Raw genomic sequence first — 26,986 nt, 5'->3', positions numbered from 1 at the left:
TTTCCCTGTTCTTTCACATTGGTGATGACAAATTATCACAGTGATGGTATGAAGAGTCTCTAGTTGTGATTGAGGAGATCACAAGAAAAGAGTAATGTAAAATTGGGTCGGTGGCATGTACACACACACTGGTAACATTGTCTCTGTCACTAAGCTAATACAGAAAATATAATCAACCAGTTCATATATATATAAATAGTTGCAATTCTTCATTGACTGTTCATTAAAAAAAAAAAAATTAAATATCACATTGACACTTACCTGTATATTAAGTTCTAGGTTTTTCCATTGACAAAATCTTGTGTACTTTTCACTAGAAATGAAAAAAAAGCTCAAGATCAAGATATCAACCAACAAAACTGCATACTCACTAAATGGTTTTATTTCCAATCATTATACACATATCTGTAAGTATTTATACAATGAATTAAAACTACTGTATATATCTCTTGTTTTAAGTAATGGTCTGTCAATAGCATTACATGCATTATTTAAAATATTTTTTGTTTGTTTATTTTTTTTAAATAGTGCAAAAAAAAAAAAAAAAAATTAAATAATATATAAGATTTACTAATATTGGACAATACTTAACTCATTTTACAAGTGCTGGGAACTAGTACAGTTGAAATGTACAAACTTTAAACGAGATGTATCATATATATATTACAATGTTATCAAATCCAGAGAAAGGAGGAAGTACAGATCATGTATATTTTGACAAGTCTAAAACCTTTTAAAACTAAAAACATGGAGGGCAAATAAGCAGTATTGCATAACGTGTCATAACAATTTATTGAGCTATCACTGACAACCAGTCTTAAGCAATGTCAGTTTGATACCAAAATATCAAGGTCACCAATTCATCGACATTTAGGCTATCTAAAGAGTTTGTTTGCTGGGTTTATCGTCTTGTGATCAGCAGGGGTCATTTTGAGGCGGGGTCCTTGTAGTAGTTGGTGACTACCTCCCTTAACAACATACAGGAGGCCAGTCACATGCCATTCACAGCATTTAAGGATAAACAACCATGACAACACAGACCGGCCTGTCTCTCAGCTTCCCAAGAAACTCAAACTGATACGGGTAGGGAGCGCTGAACCACACACCTCAGATCTTCACCTGAGAATTACGTGGCGGCGCTCTAACTGCCTGAGTTATGGCGGCCCCTTCTATCTATCTCAAGAGGTGTGAGATGCAATTGGCAGCATATCCTTATAAACAAGAGGATGTTTGTGAAACTTGTACAAATGAACACAAATGTCTAAAGTCAGAATTTATAAATAATTAAATTTTTGTTTCACTATTACTGCTCCAAGATATGGGTATTGAATATCAAACCAAGCCTCATAGCCAGACATCAGTATGTTACCAAACAATTACTCTCTGTGAAACTGACCATAACACAACAAGTCTAGCCAATTTTGACAGACAGATGGATGGATGGATGAACATATCAACAAACAAGATAAAGGATTATACCACGAGGGCCATATCTCGGTGGAAGAATAAATACTGAGAAATAATTTCTACCGATTCATAAATATTGAATTAGGACTGCTATTGCAGTTGGAAATTGTTACTTGAAAGTTCTAGATACTTGGAATGTATTTGAAGCAATTAAAAAAAATTTAAAGATAGTACAGCTAGAGCTAGATAAAGAATATGAATTTTAACTGATTTCAGTGATTTTAATTTATATCAAAATAATTATCTTTCACAAATTTTTCTGGATAGTTCTATTTCTAGTGATTGCGACCTTTGACATTTTCAGTAAAAGAACCATTGCGACTTTGGCAGTGAATGCCTGATATTGATAGGTTTTTTCCTTTCCACTTTGTCAACCTAGTTATGTCAAAGTCTGCAATTCATTCACTTGGAAAATGAAGAACTTTTTGACCCCAACGTTGACCTAAACCTGTACTTACCTTTCTAAAAACTTCTCAAATATATGATATCTTAAGGAATTACATATTTCTTCTATGTAGGGCTGAAAATTAAAACAAAATCAATGTCAAATTTAATGTTATATATATGAGGTAATTTAATCAAAATGCAATTTCATGAATGAACGCAAGAGAACTTTCACGCAAAATATTCATTAGCATCCTCTTCATGATCTCATGATGAACCTTAAAGAATTTTTAACCAAAGTGATGAATGGACAGAGGGGTAACATTTTGTCTGACCACTTAGTGATTGGATTACCTAGGTAGAACGGCCATTATACTATGTATAAGTGCTTCACTACTGAAGTATAGTTACATGTTTATACGTAATATTATACGAGACATTTTATTTCTACGCAAATTTCAGATTATAATGACTAAAACATATCCAATCCTTTTGCACTTTTAATAGAAAATGATTTTCAACAGCTACATTAAGTTTGATATATTTAAACCTTTGTACAAAATGTATAGTTTTAGACCACTGTGGTTTGATGTCGTGTAATTAATTTTCGTACAAAATGTTTATTTTTAGACCACTGTGGTGAGTAGCTAAGATCTTCTGATGTAGCTCCAATCTGACGTCATGTCACATAAGTTTTTTGCATCACACATTAATTCAAATGTGTCAATCTAAAGATGTTTCATCGAAAATAGATGTTTGTAGCCAGTAACATGTCATATATTTTTATTTTTAAATTACTGACACACGAATTGCACCATTTGGTAATCATTCATCCCAAAAACATTTCACGAGAAACAAATTTCCAGTAGCTACATCTAACAAACCTACACAAAGAAAACCTTTCAAAGCATTTTGAACTATTTCACATTCAACCATGACGTACACTAAAATCACTAGCTGATCAAGCATAAACAGTACATGTACTACCCTATATTTTCTAAGTACCACCCTGGGGATATTGCAATTATTACTGAAAGGGGAGGTAAATCACACAACTTGTTAATTTATTCTAAACAATTCCCTTAGGTAGGGGAAACAACTCTTCTATAATTTGTCACCAGCCGGCAAAACATTTTTCATTAATTATGAGCATAAATAATTGATGATTTTGATAGTTTCAGTTAATAGCATCTATAGGAAATTAAAACATACCTTTTAGCTATTACTGGATTTGTTTGGTCTAAAAATGAACTCATGAATACTACAGTAGCTAACATGATAATCATAACTGATGGAGAAAAAAAATCAATTTTTGTTTGTGCAATTGTAACACTACCTATTGTCAATATACAACTAACGCACGCAAATGTATGAAAGTCAGTATAAATAGGAAAATATGTAAAGTTATAAATAAACCTACAAAAAAATTAACTTTTTGCATTTCTACATTCATTAACACTGTATCCAATGTCCAGTTTTGCATTTTTACATTAATATCACTTTCTACCACAATACCCTGTGTTATTCCACTCTCAAGCCATTGTATAAATGTGCCGACTGTTGGATGTATATATGCTATATTGACCTTCCGGTCTTTTGATTGGTCAAGAATTCGAACTTTGACCCGAGCTGCAATTGTAATTGACTTCATCAATAATTGAATGATGTCACATCACCGGTTCCCCGCCGTCATCTGTACACCTTATTTGGATATGCCAAATAAGACTGGGCCACGTTTTCCTTTGATTCAAGCCGATATAATTGTGGTAGAAACAGGTCACACGACTCATGATTTTTTGGATATGAAATTTATTTCACACGAGTAAGTTATTTCTTTAAAGTTACAAAAGACATTCGCTAAAGCTCGTGTCTTTTGTAACTTTTAAAAATAACTTACTCGTGTGAAATAAATTCCATATCCAACAACCACTCGTTGTGTAACCTCTATATATCCAATTTTTAGTGGTCTTTTTTGTTTTTGTTTGTTTACAGTGATGTTAATGGAAATCCTTGAGGAAAATCATGACAATTAAATTGAAAGTAAAGATGGAAGTGTTATGATTTTTTTTTTAAATACTCACAAATTGATCAAGTGAGACAACATTCAATGTATCTAAATCAATTTGTTCACATTTAGTATAGCTAAAATATTTTCTGACAGTAGGCAAAAACATTTCATGTAAATTTCAATTGATATTTTAGTAATTTGATTCCAAGAATAATAATCTATTTCAGTAGACAAATCAATAAGTGTAACTCTTCTTAAAGATTAGTCACTTAGACCCTTCATTTCAGCTAAGTTCAGACAAAAATAAATAGCAAATTTAGAAAAGAAATTTATTTTTAGTTATTGAACTCACTGACCCCTTTTGACCCCACAATCAAGTCTCGTCTTGGGTTAGAAACTTGTTGACTTATGTGTTATTTCACCCTATTTTCTCCCTTATACAGTGAAACCTGTCTAATCCGACACCATGTGGGAGTGACACTTTTGGTCAGATTAGACAGGGTGTCACAAAAGTCAGGTATTTGTTGTTGACTACACTTGGCATCACAGAAATACGGTACAGTGTCGGATTTGACAGGATGTCGGAAAAGTCAGGTGTCGGATTAGACAGGTTTCACTGTATGTTTACGTTTGTGTAATTACATACTTCTACACAGTCCCATTTCATTTTCACATTATTTATAAGCTTTTCTACATTATAATGTGATTGGTTTATTTTGTTTAAAGTCCTATTAACAGCCAGGGTCATTCAAGGACGTGCCAGGTTTTGAAGGTGGACGAAAGCCAGAGTACCCAGAGAAAAAACCCCGGCCTATGGTCAGTACTGAGCAACTGCCCCACATGGGATTCGCACTCGCGACCCAAAGGTGGAGAGCCAGTGTTGGAACACCTTAACGACTCGGCCACCGTGGCCCCTCAATTCAATAAGAATATATGCTATTACATAATCATATCTATGAGATATAACATGGTTTTAACATTTGCAATCACAAATCTATATGCTTTTAACCTTTTTTTTAACTTGACACTATAAATAAGGCTTTCATGCCAATGATATAATTACCTCTAAAACAGGATATACATGTATTTTGTAAAATCTCCAGGTGAGATGTGGACAGATGACAGTCCTGCCCAGCAGGTCATCAATACGCAATACTTCCTGAAAATCTCGATTTTTTTTTTAAACAACCATGAGTGTGTGTGACCTGTTTCTACCACAATAGAAAAGCTATTTGCGACATGAATTGATCTGTATTGTGTCAATAACGGGTGTATTTTACACATTATCAGGTGTGCTGCAATGATTTGTTTCAAAGCAATAAATTGATAGAAATCTTAATATATTTTCAAAAAATTGATAGAAATCTTAATATATTTTCAAATAATTGATAGAAATCTTAATATATTTTCAAAAATATGACAAAAACAACTGCAAACTACTTCTTGTGCATTATCATTTCCAGGACCTCATAAAACAGGCCTTCAAGTGTCAGCCAATCAAATCGTATTGAACCATGTAATTAGAAAATAGTCTGGTCAAGGGTCACCAAATCAACCAATCAAAAGGCATTTAGAGTTTATTCCACATGTGATATAAAGTGAATGTTATTAAACAGCTGTAATGATTATTTCATGCCTAGGGAATTTAATCATACCCATTAGTAGAAAAAGATTTAAGAAGGTGTGTGCAGTGTTTAATAGTTTTATGTGCCTTGATCAAAACCATATATAAACCTGTATGTTATAATTAATTATAACTGGCAAATTCTCAATAAATAATCTTTTTCTGAATATATATAATTCAATTTACAAGCTTTCAGAATGAAAGCAGTGTTTTTAATATGATAAAAACGGTAAGTAATCCATATTTAAATATACATATTTACCCATTACTGTCAAAATATCTAAATTTACACACAAATTGATCAACTTTCTTACAAAGTGTTTTTCCCATGAACTGAATTTGACACATCACACATTTAAACATTTCAGAAGTTCCGAGGTGATTGTTTATAACACTGTTTTATTAGGTTTAGGTAATATTTTTTTCACAATCTAGCTGTGTCAGTCAAATCAGGTCGGGTGGAGAAGTGGGTAACTCACTCCCTTTTCACCTCACTCAGACCGGGTTGCGATCTCCATTTGGATATGGAAAGGTTTGGGGACACCAACCTCATACTTTACCCCGGGGGCATTGTACTATATATAGTGTCCTCCTATGGTTTTATAACAGCCAGTAGGAGCTATTATCAATTTATTGTTTCCCATTTGTTGCTAAAGAAATCAAATTAAATCTAAATCTATTCAAATGTTTAAATGTTACTAAGATCTAGTCTTATTTGACATTAAAAACTTCTCTGAAAATCTCAAACAAATTGTTGTATAATAATGGATGTTTGAATCATTAGCAAAAGGCTTCATGTGGACATTACTGATATATACATGTACAAAAAGTGTTTATTGACCTGATTTTGATAACAAGTGTTGAATGTACATGTATATTGTACCTGTCTGATGGCAGGTGTATATTGTACCTGTCTGATTACAGGTGTATATTGTATTACAGGTGTATATTGTATTGCAGGTGTATATTGTATTGCAGGTGTATGTTGTATTACAGGTGTATATTGTGTATATTGTGTATATTGTATTACAGGTGTATGTTGTATTACAGGTGTATATTGTATTACAGGTGTATATTGTATTACAGGTGTATATTGTACCTGTCTGATGACAGGTGTATATTGTACCTGTCTGATTACAGGTGTATATTGTACCTGTCTGATGACAGGTGTATATTGTACCTGTCTGATTACAGGTGTTTATTGTACCTGTCTGATGACAGGTGTATATTGTACCTGTCTGATTACAGGTGTATATTGTACCTGTCTGATTACAGGTGTATACCATATTACAAGTGTATATTTTACCGGTTTGATTAGTGTTGAATGTACCTGCTAAAAAATGATACGGCAAAAATAGTAAAAAGTTTGTTGTATTACAGGTGTATGTTGTATTACAGGTGTATATTGTATTACAGGTGTATATTGTACCTGTCTGATGACAGGTGTATATTGTACCTGTCTGATTACAGGTGTTTATTGTACCTGTCTGATGACAGGTGTATATTGTACCTGTCTGATTACAGGTGTATATTGTACCTGTCTGATTACAGGTGTATACCATATTACAAGTGTATATTTTACCGGTTTGATTAGTGTTGAATGTACCTGCTAAAAAATGATACGGCAAAAATAGTAAAAAGTTTGTTGTAGACTGGTTTAAATTCTGATTTCAGATGTGGAATTTGACAGGACAATAAGATAAGGTGTATTTTGATTGGACAATCAGATAAGGTGTATTTTGATTAGACAATCAGATAACATATACATTTGATTGGACAATTACATTAAATTAGAAAACATGTATTTTTTTATTGAATTATTCACTTTAGATAACATGTTTTTTATTGAAAAATCAGTTAATGTGTATTTTTCATGGTATGCAATAAATTAATGTTCATGGGTTAAAATGATCCAATTTTAACAAGTAAACCATTTAGCTTATGGACAATTTCTCCATTCAACATGTAAACTCTGGATGATTTTCACATTTTAAATTCATTTCCTTTAATTTGTACCTCTATGCATTAAGACAGTCTACTCTATCACACAATATGTAAAATTTGGCTGGGTAGATGAGTAATGACACTTTCTAAATGAAAAGTACTCTTTCATGTTTCAAAACCAATTCCATTATGATCGCAGAAATTCTCTGACACAGCATGCTTTTAATATATCTTTGAGACTCAAGCTGTTATTGAAGATGAAACCTAAACAGTTAATTAAAGAACTTCTACCACTCTGGACAGAGTGTGGATCTGTGTTATAAACACACCATACTCCCTCAGTTGTCTTATCTATAATAAACCTTACAGTTGGTGAGTGGTTGTCAGCCAGGTGATAAATGACACTCCATTGCTGTACTGAAATGTTTACATAACACCATCAGGTGGGACATCAAACCACAGGACATCTATAAACTCCCAGCTTCACACACCCCCCCCCCCCCCCCCCCCCCCCCTCTCATTTTCTAGGTATTTCTGTGATGGTGTCCAAATTAAGCAGAGATCAGACAAAAAAACCCAGGATATTTGGACAGAGTTAATATACATACAAATTATATTGATCAAAGTGGTTCAAAAGCACAATTGTACCCAGTACATTTGAAATTTATTTATTATCACTGCACTGACAGAAATGTCACCAGAAAATGAATTAATGACAATGCAAAAAATTCATCCAACCCAAAGGATCTTAAAGAAGGTGTGACTAAACACACTAACCACTGAGCCATTGTCCACCCTGTCTGTAAAGGCCACTCCAGGAAGCAGAGAAAAGTGGGCTTTATAGACAAGCTGCCTTAAATGAAAATAATACAGGGCTTTGTGCAGCCTTGAAATCAAAAACAGTTGGTATATATAGACAGGTTGTTGTCATTCAGAGGTCAATGGCCTTTAGGGTTGTTTTGAGTACTGCATTACACATACCTCAAAAATATTTGATGATAGACTTTTAGTTCTTTGTGCAGCTGTTAGTGCCTCTTGTACATGGTCCACAGCTGCTTTCGAATAGGTCTGAAATAAACAGATATTGACCTTGAATGATGTCAACTGCATGTTTATCTACCCCCAATGTACAAAGATGGATCTTGGTACGGTGCCCACCATTGCATAATTGTTACTCTAGGTTCTATATGAATATGAATATTTTTTCTTCTTTTCTCTTCATGAATGATTCATTCTTTTATTGTGATGTTGTATAGCTAAAATGAAATGAACATGCACACTAAAAAGGGACAAAAAGCAAAATGAAAATGATATTTCGGAAAGAGTCATTGAGAATGAAGTGAGAAGTAAAGATGATAAAAAATTATTAAATCCAAGAAGGGGCATTTGTCAGCCGTTCAGTGTTTGTAAATATAAACTTTATTTATTTTACAACAATTGCGAAATAAGTTATATCAACTTATATTAATCACGCTTGTTGGCCCAGATGGAAGCGCCCGATGAATCTTACTGTGGGAGGAAATGGGAGTACTCGGGGAAAACCTACGTGGTCGGGCAGGTGACCCCATACATTTTCACGTCCGATCAGGGAATCAAACCCTGGCCGCCTAGGTGAGTTCAGTGTTTGTCAGTTTCAAAACCAAACATCTAAATTAGGATCCAGGTATTATCGGTTATGCATATGAAATTTCAGAAAACAAAATCTTTGAAATACTTTCGGAGATACAAGAACAAATATCAACTGTCACATTCCAAGATGGCTGTCTATCAGCTATTTTGTTCTTTGTATTAGAACTGGTCTCAAAACTGAATATGCACAAATAAGGCGCAAGGGAATCCTACAAATGGATTTAAAATTTAAAGAAAGACAGATGCAGTACTTTCTGAGGAAAAATACAATTTTAAAAGGAGTTTTTTAGCCATTTTGGCTGTTTAGCCATTCAACGGCTTCTGATCAGTTACAAAATGCTATGCAACGTGGGTAATTTCATACAGATCTAACGGCATATCACAGAGAAAAGCTAATGTATAGTTTATACATTCTATATATCAACTAATGATGGTTACATTTGTGGGTCGCTGGGTGGGAGATACACTTTATTACTAGATATTAGGTATTATTGGGTAGGGGGCTGCAGATGGAGTTCTTACTTGGTCAGACATGTAAGAGGTTAGCAAATCATTACCTCATCATTTTGTTTTGCCATTTAAACACCATGTTACACATATATATACAGCACTAGCCTGCCAAACTTAGTCAAGGAATCACAATGTATGTGTCTGTCTGGCTCCTCGGAACACCTACATGTGCTGTCATGTAGGTCACAGAATCAATAGAGTGAATTGACTTTTCAACCGACAACAAGCATTGTGCAGATTTGGGTGTCAAGATTTTGAAACATACACATGTCATATGTTATATATACACCTGTCACATGTTATATATCTGTCACATGTTACATACCTGTCACATGTTATACACCTGTCACATGTTATATATCTGTCACATGTTACATACCTGTCACATGTTACATACCTGTCACATGTTACATACCTGTCACATGTTATATACCAGTCACATGTTATAAACCTGTCACATGTTATATATCTGTCACATGTTATATACCAGTCACATTTTATACACCTGTCACATGTTATATACCACTCACATGTTATATATATGTCACATGTTATATATCTGTCACATGTTATATACCAGTCACATGTTACATACCTGTCACATGATATATACCAGTCACATGTTACATATCTGTCACATGTAATACACCAGTCACATTTTATACACCTGTCACATGTTATATACCTGTCACATGTTATATACCTGTCACATGTTATATACCAGTCACATGTTATACACCTGTCACATGTTATATATCTGTCACATGTTATATACCTGTCACATGTTATATACCTGTCACATGTTATATACCTATAACATGTTATATACCTGTCACATGATATATACCAGTCACATGTTACATACCTGTCACATGATATATACCTGTCACATGATATATACCTGTCACATGTTACATACCTGTCACATGATATATACCTGTCACATGATATATACCTGTCACATGTTACATACCTGTCACATGTTATATACCTGTCACATGTTATATACCTGTCACATGTTACATACCTGTCACATGTTATATACCTGTCATATGTTATATACCAGTCACATGTTACATACCTGTCACATGTTACATACCTGTCACATGTTACATACCTGTCACATGTTATATATCTGTCACATGTTATATACCAGTCACATGTTATACACCTGTCACATGTTATATATCTGTCACATGTTATATACCTGTCACATGTTATATATCTGTCACATGTTATATACCTGTCACATGTTACATACCTGTCACATGTTATATATCTGTCACATGTTACATACCAGTCACATGTTATATATCTGTCACATGTTACATACCAGTCACATGTTATATACCTGTCACATGTTACATACCTGTCACATGTTATATATCAGTCACATGTTATATACCTGTCCCATGTTATATACCTGTCACATGTTATACACCTGTCACATGTTATATACCTGTCACATGTTATACACCTGTCACATGTTACATACCTGTCACATGTTATATACCTGTCACATGTTATATACCAGTCACATGTTACATACCAGTCACATGTTACATACCAGTCACATGTTATACCTGTCACATGTTATACCTGTAACATGTTATACCTGTCACATGTTATATATCTGTCACATGTTATATACCTGTCACATGTTATACACCTGTCACATGTCACATGTTATATACCTGTCACATGTTATATACCTGTCACATGTTATATACCTGTCACATGTTATATATCTGTCACATGTTATATATCTGTCACATGGTATATACATGTCACATGTTATATACCTGTCACATGTTATACACCTGTCACATGTCACATGTTATATACCTGTCCCATGTTATATACCTGTCACATGTTATATACCTGTCACATGTTATATACCACTCACATGTTATACACCTGTCACATGTCACATGTTATATACCTGTCCCATGTTATATACCTGTCACATGTTATATACCTGTCACATGTTATATACCACTCACATGTTATATACCTGTCACATGTTATACACCTGTCACATGTCACATTTTATACACCTGTCACATGTTATATACCAGTCACATGTTATATACCTGTCACATGTTACATACCTGTCACATGTTATATATCTGTCACATGTTATATATCTGTCACATGTTATATACCAGTCACATGTTATATATCTGTCACATGTTATATACCTGTCACACGTTATATACCAGTCACATGTTATATACCTGTCACATGTTATATACCTGTCACATGTTATATACATGTCACATGTTATATACCAGTCACATGTTATACCTGTCACATGTTATATACCTGTCACATGTTATATACCTGTCACATGTTATATATCTGTCACATGTTATATACCTGTCACATGTTATATACCTGTCACATGTTATATACATGTCACATGTTACATACCTGTCACATGTTATATACCTGTCACATGTTATATACATGTCACATGATATATACCAGTCACATGTTACATACCTGTCACATGTTATACACCTGTCACATGTTACATACCTGTCACATGTTATATACCAGTCACATGTTATACCTGTAACATGTTATACCTGTCACATGTTATATACCTGTCACATGTTATATACATGTCACATGTTATATACCAGTCACATGTTATATACCTGTCACATGTTATATACCAGTCACATGTTATATATATGTCACATGTTATATACCAGTCACATGTTATACACCTGTCACATGTTATATACATGTCACATGTTACATACCTGTCACATGTTATATACATGTCACATGTTACATACCTGTCACATGTTACATACCTGTCACATGTTATATACCTGTCACATGTTATATACCTGTCACATGTTATATATCTGTCACATGTTATATACCTGTCACATGTTATATACCTGTCACATGTTATATACATGTCACATGTTACATACCTGTCACATGTTATATACCTGTCACATGTTATATACATGTCACATGATATATACCAGTCACATGTTACATACCTGTCACATGTTATACACCTGTCACATGTTACATACCTGTCACATGTTATATACCAGTCACATGTTATACCTGTAACATGTTATACCTGTCACATGTTATATACCTGTCACATGTTATATACATGTCACATGTTATATACCAGTCACATGTTATATACCTGTCACATGTTATATACCAGTCACATGTTATATATATGTCACATGTTATATACCAGTCACATGTTATACACCTGTCACATGTTATATACATGTCACATGTTACATACCTGTCACATGTTATATACATGTCACATGTTACATACCTGTCACATGTTACATACCTGTCACATGTTATATACCTGTCACATGTTATATACCAGTCACATGTTATACCTGTAACATGTTATACCTGTCACATGTTATATACCAGTCACATGTTATATACCTGTCACATGTTATATACCAGTCACATGTTATATATATGTCACATGTTATATACCAGTCACATGGTATATACATGTCACATGTTATATACCTGTCACATGTTATACACCTGTCACATGTCACATGTTATATACCTGTCACATGTTATATATCTGTCACATGTTTTATACCAGTCACATGTTATATACCTGTCACATGTTACATACCTGTCACATGTTACATATCTGTCACATGTTATATACCTGTCACATGTTACATACCTGTCACATGTTACATACCTGTCACATGTTACATACCTGTCACATGTTACATACCTGTCACATGTTATATATCTGTCACATGTTACATACCAGTCACATGTTATATATCTGTCACATGTTACATACCAGTCACATGTTATATACCTGTCACATGTTACATACCTGTCACATGTTATATATCAGTCACATGTTATATACCTGTCCCATGTTATATACCTGTCACATGTTATACACCTGTCACATGTTATATACCTGTCACATGTTATACACCTGTCACATGTTACATACCTGTCACATGTTATATACCTGTCACATGTTATATACCAGTCACATGTTACATACCAGTCACATGTTATATATCTGTCACATGTTACATACCAGTCACATGTTATATATCTGTCACATGTTATACCTGTCACATGTTATACACCTGTCACATGTTACATACCAGTCACATGTTATACCTGTCACATGTTATATACCTGTCACATGTTATACCTGTCACATGTTATACCTGTAACATGTTATACCTGTCACATGTTATATACCTGTCACATGTTATATACCTGTCACATGTTATATATCTGTCACATGTTATATATCTGTCACATGGTATATACATGTCACATGTTATATACCTGTCACATGTTATACACCTGTCACATGTCACATGTTATATACCTGTCCCATGTTATATACCTGTCACATGTTATATACCTGTCACATGTTATATACCTGTCACATGTTATATATCTGTCACATGGTATATACATGTCACATGTTATATACCTGTCACATGTTATACACCTGTCACATGTCACATGTTATATACCTGTCCCATGTTATATACCTGTCACATGTTATATACCTGTCACATGTTATATATAGCTGTCACATGTTATACACCTGTCACATGTCACATGTTATATACCTGTCACATGTTATATACCTGTCACATGTTATATACCTGTCCCATGTTATATACCTGTCACATGTTATATACCACTCACATGTTATACACCTGTCACATGTCACATGTTATATACCTGTCCCATGTTATATACCTGTCACATGTTATATACCTGTCCCATGTTATATACCTGTCACATGTTATATACCTGTCACATGTTATATACCACTCACATGTTATATACCTGTCACATGTTATACACCTGTCACATGTCACATTTTATACACCTGTCACATGTTATATACCAGTCACATGTTATATACCTGTCACACGTTATATACCAGTCACATGTTATATACCTGTCACATGTTATATACCTGTCACATGTTATATACATGTCACATGTTATATACCAGTCACATGTTATACCTGTCACATGTTATATACCTGTCACATGTTATATACCTGTCACATGTTATATATCTGTCACATGTTATATACCTGTCACATGTTATATACCTGTCACATGTTATATACATGTCACATGTTACATACCTGTCACATGTTATATACCTGTCACATGTTATATACCAGTCACATGTTATATACCTGTAACATGTTATACCTGTCACATGTTATATACCTGTCACATGTTATATACATGTCACATGTTATATACCAGTCACATGTTATATACCTGTCACATGTTATATACCAGTCACATGTTACATACCTGTCACATGTTATATACCAGTCACATGTTACATACCTGTCACATGTTATACACCTGTCACATGTTACATACCAGTCACATGTTATACCTGTCACATGTTATATACCTGTCACATGTTATACCTGTCACATGTTATACCTGTAACATGTTATACCTGTCACATGTTATATACCTGTCACATGTTATATACCTGTCACATGTTATATATCTGTCACATGTTATATATCTGTCACATGGTATATACATGTCACATGTTATATACCTGTCACATGTTATACACCTGTCACATGTCACATGTTATATACCTGTCCCATGTTATATACCTGTCACATGTTATATACCTGTCACATGTTATATACCTGTCACATGTTATATATCTGTCACATGGTATATACATGTCACATGTTATATACCTGTCACATGTTATACACCTGTCACATGTCACATGTTATATACCTGTCCCATGTTATATACCTGTCACATGTTATATACCTGTCACATGTTATATATAGCTGTCACATGTTATACACCTGTCACATGTCACATGTTATATACCTGTCACATGTTATATACCTGTCACATGTTATATACCTGTCCCATGTTATATACCTGTCACATGTTATATACCACTCACATGTTATACACCTGTCACATGTCACATGTTATATACCTGTCCCATGTTATATACCTGTCACATGTTATATACCTGTCCCATGTTATATACCTGTCACATGTTATATACCTGTCACATGTTATATACCACTCACATGTTATATACCTGTCACATGTTATACACCTGTCACATGTCACATTTTATACACCTGTCACATGTTATATACCAGTCACATGTTATATACCTGTCACACGTTATATACCAGTCACATGTTATATACCTGTCACATGTTATATACCTGTCACATGTTATATACATGTCACATGTTATATACCAGTCACATGTTATACCTGTCACATGTTATATACCTGTCACATGTTATATACCTGTCACATGTTATATATCTGTCACATGTTATATACATGTCACATGTTACATACCTGTCACATGTTATATACCTGTCACATGTTATATACCAGTCACATGTTATATACCTGTCACATGTTATATACATGTCACATGTTATATACCAGTCACATGTTATACCTGTCACATGTTATATACATGTCACATGTTACATACCTGTCACATGTTATATACCTGTCACATGTTATATACATGTCACATGTTACATACCTGTCACATGTTATATACCTGTCACATGTTATATACCAGTCACATGTTATATACCTGTAACATGTTATACCTGTCACATGTTATATACCTGTCACATGTTATATACATGTCACATGTTATATACCAGTCACATGTTATATACCTGTCACATGTTATATACCAGTCACATGTTACATACCTGTCACATGTTATATACCAGTCACATGTTACATACCTGTCACATGTTATATACCTGTCAAATGTTATACACCTGTCACATGTTATATACCTGTCACATGTTATATATCTGTCACATGTTATATACCTGTCACATGTTATATACATGTCACATGTTATATGTTATAAATATACCAGTCACATGTTATATACCTGTCACATGTTACATACATGTCACATGTTATATACCAGTCACATGTTATACCTGTCACATGAAAGGTAACAACAATAAGATTCTTAATACTCACATGTGATTGCGATAACAATTCCTTCATAATAAATTGGTCGTAAATGTCTTTTCCTAATTTTATCCTTTCTTCATCAGATTCTAATTTCTCAAACCGTTTAATCTGAAAAGACAAAAACAGCAAAGATGGTTGTGAATAAAAATTAAGACATTTTTACTGAAGTTTTAACTTGTAGCAATATATCATGATTCTAGTGTTGTAAATCAAGTTTTACTAGGGGAGTGAAGAGCAGAGCCAGAGAAAGAGATATTACAAATTTATCAGGGTTATCCACATTATAGTTCATATGGGCTGGCGCTAGCGGACTGGTTGTTCTAGTGCCGTTTAATTTGTCAACAGTCTGGGTCCCCAACATAGACTGGGTGATGACAGTGAGGGGAGAATTATATTGACCTTTTGGGGTCATTGTCCTGATTATTTTTGCCAAGGATTTACATGCAAAGGAGAAACTTGCAGACATTATGTCGTGAATATCACACTGTTTTGTACATCATTTCCACTGATGACCAATCAAACGCTTGTTACATAACGAATGAATATAATTCTTTCCATTTTTAGCTGGAATACAAATTTGAATCTGAGAGTGGCATGGGGATCAGAATGCATGTTGACGAAATCAAATCCCCAGTTTGAGCAGTTTGCTGGATGAAAAAAAGATTTCAATGGACAAAGGAAGATGCCAACCTTTCTTACGAAACTATGAAATGCTACAATATAGCTGTGTTATCTGTGATAGGTAGGTACAAACCTGATCAATGATCCTTATATAACATTCTCATTATTATATTTATAATTAGTAACAGCAAAAATGTACAGTAAGCCTTTTATGGCTGTAACAAAATCATGAAATTAGATTGCCGCAAAAATGCTGTCTGACATGAAAACGCGAAATTAAGTTGCCGTGAAAATAATATGGTTACAGTATCTAATACATAAATGAAAAATTTACAAAACTGATTAATTTTTTTTAGTCATTATTCAGTTTACTTGATCCACTATCAACTTTATACCCTAAGGTGCTATATTCATTTGTGTGTTCATTGTACAATCTGTCTACATCCAACCAGCCATCAAAAATGGCCTGCCATACTGTACAAAGTCAGGCTACCATACTGTTTCACTGTACAAAGTCAGCCTGTCATACTGTTTCCCTGTACAAAGTCAGCCTGTCATACTGTTTCCCTGTACAAAGTCAGCCTGCCATACTGTTTCCCTGTACAAAGTCAGCCTGCCATACTGTTTCCCTGTACAAAGTCAGCCTGCCATACTGTTTCCCTGTACAAAGTCAGCCTGCCATACGATTTCCCTGTACAAAGTCAGCCTGCCATACTATTTCCCTGTACAAAGTCAACCTGTCATACTGTTTCCCTATACAAAGTCTGCCTGCCATACTGTTTCCCTGTACAAAGTCAGCCTGCCGTACTGTTTCCCTGTACAAAGTCAGCCTGCCGTACTGTTTCCCTGTACAAAGTCAGCCTGCCATACTGTTTCCCTGTACAAAGTCAGCCTGCCATACTGTTTCCCTGTACAAAGTCAGCCTGCCATACTGTTTCCCTGTACAAAGTCAGCCTGCCATACTGTTTCCCTGTACAAAGTAAGCCTGCCATACTGTTTCCCTGTACAAAGTCAGCCTGCCATACTATTTCCCTGTACAAAGTCAGCCTGTCATACTGTTTCCCTGTACAAAGTCAGCCTGCCATACTATTTCCTTGTACAAAGTCAGGCTGCCATACTATTTCCCTGTACAAAGTCAGGCTGCCATACTATTTCCCTGTAGGTGTTACACCAACGGTCATATATATACATATCATTGCCACAGTCGGGAATTGAAGGATACCATAGGTTTATTGATCTGTATATAGTTTTGTAACCCTTCAAAGACAGCTTTCACACAAGGCCACCATTTCCTCAGTAAGCAAGTAGAGAAATGAGAACATTTCAGAGTTCTGTGCCCTCCAGGAATAGAAATCATGACTGGAACGTTTTTTAAAGGATTTGAAAACTAGATTCGATCATGATTTGAGAATTGGGCGATAAGCTCAGGAGTGCGATAGTATGGATTCTGTATTTTGAAGTTTTGTATAATGGTGAGATTGATTTTCCATTTTTTACGAGATTTGATATAGCTCTTGCGTTCTGATGTTTTATGAGACCATATGCAGTAATGTAGTTTTTACTGTATGTCACTTAATGGGAATGCCACGTAACTGGCATCTCTGGGAAAGCTTTAGACTGCAATAAAGCCTGCAACTCAAATTTCCTTGGTAATAATGATGATAGGGTTCTGGTACATAATGTAATATCACAAAGCAATTTTATGAATATGATTCAAATCTATAAATTTCAGTGTTCAAATCTTAGAATATCAAAAACAAAAATATTAACTTCTGACTTCATAGCCAATTAAATCTGGAATTTCACCAAGAGTTGTATATATATTGCACTTGAGTCTGTTTTGATAAAAATTAAGTTTCAGTAATTAACCAGACTTTTGTCCAATTATGCCCAAACCACATGCACCAAAAAAAAAATTACATTATAACTTCTTGACAGTATGTTTCAGAGTCTTCATTCAATTTCAAGCTTCTCCGCAGGTACGGCCACTCAGCTAACGGTCCCAAAGTATTGTGGACAAAATTGCATGATCAAGGGAGCTTATCATCCAGAAGAGCATGACTATATATTTGAATCAGAAACATCCTTTAGATAAAAGCTGTTCCACAACATCAGCGGTCTAGACAATTACTGTATATGGCTGAATATACTTCTGTGATGAAGACAACATTTGAGATCCGATGGAAGCTTCATTACAGGAGAAATGGACCGGTTGTACGAGATGAGTCATCAAAATTCAACTGCAACGTTTTGGGATGTCAGTCAATATGGTTCTATATAAAATAGTCTGCCAGTATTACAACAAGAATTATTAGATTGATTTATCAAGAGGGTTGAAAAGTAGGTTTGGAGCAGATTTCTGGACTGATATTAAAGGCTGATCGAGGTAGACAACGAGGTAGACAACGGTTTTGTAATTGAGTCAATACTATAGCAGAGAGACACACTTTGTACAAATGTATACACCTTGTTCACTCTCCACGATAATAATCAATGTCTGGAGAAGTGTGTGACTTGTCTACGAAAGCTATCTCAAGACATTCAACATGGGATGTACCAATTGTTAACATATAATAAGTCTCGGAGTAACATATAATGTGTTCTAGATAGAGCAGAAGAGGATTTTATACAGGGTTTCTTTTTACAAATCAGTATTTATATCACATCTGCAGAGTAAGTTTCTGTTCTTATTATGCATAAATTAAACATCAAAATGCAGTACAACATTCAATCATTTTTCAAAAATCAATTAAGATCAATCTTTACATTTATGAATTCAAATATTTACTTCATAATCTCAATTGTATTCACTACTTGACCTTATGACCTTCACAATTGACCTCCACCTTACACCTAACATCATGTGAATGTTGTTTCCACAATACAACTTTTTGATTTTTGTGACACAATCTGTATCGATCATTGGCCTTCAAGATCAAAGTCTGTAATTGATTTTTCTTGCGTAATTTTTTTAAAATTTTTACTTTGCTTTAACAAGCTTTGTTTCAAAATGCCATAACCAGATATCTAAAAGTGTGGTTGACCTAGTGACCTTAACCTTAATTTCATGTTTGCATCAATATATAGTTATAAAAATTTATAAAAAATTAAAGTAGTTTCTGTTCAGGGAAATTGAATGTTTCATATCATTAAGCTAATTAATTAGACTAAAATCTTGCCCTGTAGCCATGTTCTATTATGACTTGCTATATCAATAAATTACTAATGAAAATTGCTTCCAATGCATGTATGATGTTAGGATTGATGGCAGAACAAGCGGGCGACAGATAGTCGATGACATTCAAGTCAGTACACATAACCATGTCACAGCTTCACTCCACGTTGCCTGCACCATCTCTATCTACCACAGAGGACACAAAACTAGGCCATCAAACGGCAAACACACAAGCTACATATAATATTGATAATGCATTTGGTAAAATATTGAAATAACTCTTCATTTGACGCACATCTGGAATTCATAAGCTGATTTGGGTGTTTTAGCTGAAACACGTACTGCACACAAACAGACAAAATCGAAGTTTGGTTTGAAATTTCACGGTAAAGATAAATTGTTAATTATTTTATAAGGGACAATGGTGGATAAAGAGCTAATTAACTGAAAGTATGTACATCTGTCTTTATAAGTAAATAGATAATGACAGAAATATTGACAGTAGTGACCAATATAGGAAGAAAAATTAACCTGCAGAAACTGAAACAGTCATCTACCTTGATTAATAATGACAGCTATCGGCAATTTTGTGAAAAAGCAAAGTGGAAAACAACATTAAACATTTAACCCAAGAAGCAGTGATCAATCTTCAATTTATTTAAATAGGTTCCTTATATTGCCAAGAAAACAATTAGCTCCAAAATTTAAATTTAAATATTTCCAGAAATTCTGTAAGTACAATCAAAATTCTGTGAGTACAGGATTTGTGACTAGTAGAATTATCACTGATAACAGATTTACAATAGGAGGCGATGGTCAACTGATTCATCGGTGTGACAGTATATGACATTATGCCACAGTAAATTTAGGTGTCTAGCGGCTGCAGCAGCTTCGCACTGCACTCCAATATCATATATAGGACCCCTCACAATCAATAGCCTGCAAGTAACAATGAGTGTTCATGTATGTGTGTGCGCACGAGCATTCAAGTATGTGTGTGCGAACAAGCTGAGGTCTATCTAACTATACGTGGGTGGATGTTTGTGTACAGAGGGGTGAAATAGAGGTAGATCTTCATCCTAAGTTACCGGAAAATTCCCAATCTAGCAGTGCAGGTGGTAAAGTAGAATTTCAGCTTTTTCTAATTTAAAAGAAATCTAATCTAAATATCTCTATTCAATATAAAGGCCTATAGTGGTATGTTTTGAATAATAAAAACTGGTACGAGTTTCGAAAAAAAGTAAAATTTTATTGCCAGTATATATCTATGCAAAAGTATACATGACATATATGGTTCATTTTCACATGAATAACATCATCTCATTATCATTTAAATTGATATAAAAATGGGATTAGATATGGCAGGAGTTAATACTAATGATATAACACTATAAATATATGTTCTAACCTATATTCAATTAGCTACTTCACCATGGCAGTCTCCTATCAACTCGGACTACTGCAAGATACACACACACATTTGAGAGAGGAAAAAAATTACAGCTTAAGGAATACCCAAGTGACATGTATCAATAATTGTAAAATCAAGTTCTATCGCATGTCCTTAAACAAGACCATACATTTCCCTTCATTAGCGTTAAAAATCAGCTACATGCATTATAATTTTCTCTTTACATTACAAATATGTACTGTCTTCCCGTTAACTTGTTGACATGAACCTCTCATAATTTATATAGGTATAATACTGTTTCATTGCTACAGTGGCGACTTGTCTAGCATTTGATCCATCATTAAACCACCATGTAATTATTAGCAAGACATCACATTCTAATAAACATCTTCATTAACATAAATTAATGTCACATGTGGTAGAACTTGATGTTTTAGTACTTGACGGTGTGAAAACATGAACTAAATCTCATTATCTGTTGAGTGACTTTTGTGCAATCATTTTAAATTGAACGACATGAAATTGTCTTCTACACTTGGTTTGGTTTGTTTTGTTTAACGTCCTATTAACAGCCAGGGTCATTTAAGGACGTGCCAGGTTTTGGAGGTGGAGGAAAGCCAGAGTTCCCGGAAAAAAAACACCGGCCTACGGTCAGTACCTGGTAACTGTCCCACGTAGGTTTGAACTCGCAACCCAGAGGTGGAGGGCTAGTGATAAAGTGTCGGGACACCTTAACCACTCGGCCACCGCGGCCCCTTGTCTTCTACACAAGCTTATTAATAGCTTTAAATTTGGTTTCAAGTGACATGACCTTTGAACTTTATTGATGACTGCTAAAAATTGTTCACATTTAGCATGCTCTAAAAGTATATTAAAATACTGATTACGAGATGAACTAATTTTGTCAAGAGGTTCATAAAATATTATGTACACAATCTTTTTTGCTTCAAGATACAGAATGAATGGATGCCAAACATTGACGCACATGATTAAAACATGTGACCTCCAGCATATAAACACATCAAACATCCAACATTTTATTAACATATACATAACCAACTTGCAGACATCAACACTAATCAATACAATTCCTTTTCCTTAGCATTCCCTTTTCCTCAATATTTTCTTTTGACTATTTTTGCTATGGTAATGCACCTCAATCTGAATTAGTAAAGCGATTCCCAGGTTTTAAATTATTATAATTCACTTTCAGCAAGAATCCATGTTCTAATATCATTTCCATTTTATGACATGCAGGCTTTAAACTACGAAGTGTGGAAAGTTTTCCTTTTCTGTATTTGGAAGTTATTAGTATTTTACGATAATTACTCTACCAACGGTGATTTAACTACCGCCATTATGCCACTGCTGTGAATTACCCCACAACTTGCTAACAGAACCTTTTTACACTTTGACAATCTTTGAAGGCACATCCATTTCAGTGAAAACAGCTACTATCCTCTTAAAATCAGCTTCTGTCTGTCTGGTTGTAGTGATATTAAGAACTGCAGGATTTAGGGACAAAATGGTGTCATGTATAAGGTGGAAATAGAAAAGAAATGTAACAGTGGAAACAAATCCTTTATTATCATCTCTCTCCCAATGAATTAAAGCATATTATACAAATGTTTGCTATACATTGTTTACCATGCCACCAAACTTCTACTATGACATCCTGCATTCAATCCATTGTGACCCCACCATGGCACCAACATCCATTGTGAACCCACCATGGCACCAAGCACCAATTGTAGCCCCAGCATGGCACCAAGCAACCATTGTGACCCCACCATGGCACCAAGCACCAATTGTAGCCCCAGCATGGCACCAAGCAACCATTGTGACCCCACCATGGCACCAAGCACTAATTGTGACCCCACCATGGCACCAAGCACCAATTTTAGCCCCAGCATGGCACGACATCCATTGTGACCGCACCATGGCACCAAACATCCATTGTGAACCCACCATGGCACCAAGCATCTATTGTGACCCCACCATGGCACCAAGCAACCATTGTGACCCCACCATGGCACCAAACATCCACTGTGACCCCACCATGGCATCAACATCTATTGTGACCCCACCATGGCACCAAGCAACCATTGTGACCCCACCATGGCACCAAGCAACCATTGTGACCCCACCATGGCACCAAGCAACCATTGTGACCCCACCATGGCACCAAGCAACCATTGTGACCCCACCATGGCACCAAGCATCCATTGTGACCCCACCATGGCATCAAACATACATTGTGACCCAACATGTTCCCAACCATTCATTTTACTTATACCATTGTACTGTAAAACCTGTTTGTATCTACTAGAATGTTAGACAAACACCACAAACTCACAGTATGTTCACAGAATAAAGCAATTTGCCTATTAAAGCAATTTGATCAATGCTTGGCTAAACCGATTTCTCGGGTGGTGATGCAATATCTGCCTCGTATCACTCTCAGGATTGGACCCTGGGGACTGATGACAGTGTGGGCCAGGTACCAACAAATCATAAAAAAAATTACAGCAGGGTATGGAACAATGAGCTTCAGGGCAATTCAATCGTAGAGTGGGCTGCCATATCCAACCTTGATTGTATTGCTCTAACTATACATACACACAGGCATTTTATAATAATCAGCAAACTGCACGTATATGGTGTGATGTTAACATGACGAAAGTCAATCCGACAAAGCTCAACACCTGAGACAAAAGAATATAGGGGACTCTGTCACCGAAAACCATAGTAACGGAACATTTGTAACACAATTATGACTCATTAAATGCTGAAGGCAGCCAGGACAGATTGTCGTTTTATCTACGCGCGGAAGAGATGATCAAACAAAGTGCAGAAGACATTGGATAGAGTTAATATCATGTACCAACAATTAATGCGTTTTTAATGCTACCTGTAATGTATATATAGATATTCCCAAAGTGACATGCTATATTTTTGTCCAGCTCATCTTTCAACACTTTTTATCAAATGTGTCAATTATCTGAGAGTAAACTGAAGGTATTCATCACACACTCTAATTCTCATCCTCATCTTGAAACTGCAATTCATAGTAGAATTCTTTCTGATACATATCCATCCTCAAATATTAGCAGAATATTCTCTCATCTTCATCTTAAAACAGCTAGCATATCACCCACAATTCAGCCTTATTATCTTCACCCAGAATTCCCTCAAATAAACCTCATCTTTATCCTTAAAAGGCAAAGATTGCATTACCCAGAATTCCCTCAAATAGGCAAACAATTGCATCACCAAGAATTCCCTCAAATGAACATCCTCATCTTCATCCTCAAAAGGCAAATTCTTGTATAATAATCTGAAACCTTGCACCCTTAAATAAACACCAGTGAAACAAAAATGTATTCATCATCAAATTGCAGATCACTGTATAATATTTCAAGCTGTCATCCAAGAATTCCCTAGAACACTGATCAGTATAGTGAAACAATAGATATGACCCGAAATCACTCAAACATCCCCGTCTGACATCACTCAAACATCTCCGTCCGACATCACTCAAACATCCCCGTCCGACATCACACAAACATCCCCGTCTGACATCACTCAAACACCCCCGTCTGACATCACTCAAACATCCCCGTCTGACATCACTCAAACACCCATCCGACATCACTCAAACATCCCCGTCCAACATTACTCAAACATCCCCGTCTGACATCGCTCAAACATCCCCGTCCGACATCACTCAAACATCCCCGTCCGACATCACTCAAACATCCCCGCCTGACATCACACAAACATCCCCGTCCGACATCACTCAAACATCCCCGTCTGACATCACACAAACATCCCCGTCCGACATCACTCAAACATCACCGTCCGACATCACTCAAACATCCCCGTCTGATATCACTCAAACATCCCCGTCTGACATCACTCAAACATCCCTGTCTGACATCACTCACACATCCCCGTCATACATCACTCAAACATCCCCGTCTGACATCACTCAAACATCCCTGTCCAACATCACTCAAACACCCCCGTCTGACATCACTCAAACATCCCCGTCTGACATCGCTCAAACATCCCCGTCTGACATCGCTCAAACATCCCCGTCTGACATCGCTCAAACATCCCCGTCTGACATCACACAAACATCCCCGTCTGACATCGCTCAAACATCCCCGTCTGACATCACACAAACATCCCCGTCCGACATCACTCAAACATCCCCGTCCGACATCACTCAAACATCCCCGTCCGACATCACTCAAACATCCCCGTCCGACATCACTCAAACATCCCCGTCCAACATCGCTCAAACATCCCCGTCCGACATCGCTCAAACATCCCCGTCCGACATCGCTCAAACATCCCCGTCCGACATCGCTCAAACATCCCCGTCCGACATCGCTCAAACATCCCCGTCCGACATCGCTCAAACATCCCCGTCCGACATCACTCAAACATCCCCGTGACATTGACTTGACCCAAAAACCCTGAAACTCGAACTTAATCTGTCAGCTACTCATACTGAAGTTGATGATATACAAATTGCAACTTTCACCAACATATCTTTAAGTATTTGCTAAGACAAGTGAGGAAAAATGAATGGGCGGATGGACGGACGGCGAGGAAACCTACAGTCCCCCCGTTTCACCGGTAGGGGAATAATGTGTCCCGGCCGTGAGCAGTTCTGATTTGTGGCGTTCTACTGTACTAACAATATCACACAAAACTTCGAACAAGATCCCTTCAAACTGCTTTATAATATTGACATGAAGTGACGTCCTAATATCAAAGTTTCAGGTGCACTATACAGTACCTGAGCGATAAAATCAGCTAAAGAAAAATTTACTGCAGTTACATATATGTATACATGACTAATGAAATCCAAGTGTATAACCATCACTTTTTCATGCCAAACCAATTCATATTTTTTTCTTTCATTTTAATTCAACATTTTTTGCAATCACCTGCTGTTTTAGACATTTTTTGATAATCCTCCATAAAAATTAGACTCTCGCTCACGATCGCAGCCCATCTTGGTAGGATTTACAAAGTGATACTGTCGTCAATCAAGTAAAAATATTTTTTATGAAAAAGTGTAAACCCTGAAGTATTTCCTTCCTGTTAATGGGCTGCAGGTGTAATAGGAAATATTGGTTTTTG

The 26,986-nt window shown here is 35.6% G+C and overlaps 1 protein-coding gene across 2 annotated transcripts in view; it reads right to left on the bottom strand.

Annotated features, from left to right (window-relative positions):
• LOC117332490 (beta-adrenergic receptor kinase 2-like) overlaps window positions 1-26,986 on the bottom strand; it is a 125,428-nt gene that overhangs the window by 29,660 nt on the left and 68,782 nt on the right. For both annotated transcript variants that reach the window (XM_033891418.1, XM_033891419.1), the window contains exons 4-7: window positions 16,629-16,730; window positions 8,409-8,495; window positions 1,926-1,987; window positions 262-313 (exon numbers count right to left, since the gene is read on the bottom strand). In XM_033891418.1, coding sequence (XP_033747309.1) covers window positions 262-313; window positions 1,926-1,987; window positions 8,409-8,495; window positions 16,629-16,730 — 303 coding nt within the window. The remainder of the gene's footprint in view (window positions 1-261; window positions 314-1,925; window positions 1,988-8,408; window positions 8,496-16,628; window positions 16,731-26,986) is intronic.

Source organism: Pecten maximus, chromosome 8, assembly GCF_902652985.1.
Source record: "Pecten maximus chromosome 8, xPecMax1.1, whole genome shotgun sequence".
NCBI lineage: Eukaryota > Metazoa > Mollusca > Bivalvia > Pectinida > Pectinidae > Pecten > Pecten maximus.
The sequence above is the reverse complement of the archived record's forward strand: the minus strand, read 5'-3'. Positions and strand labels throughout refer to the sequence as shown.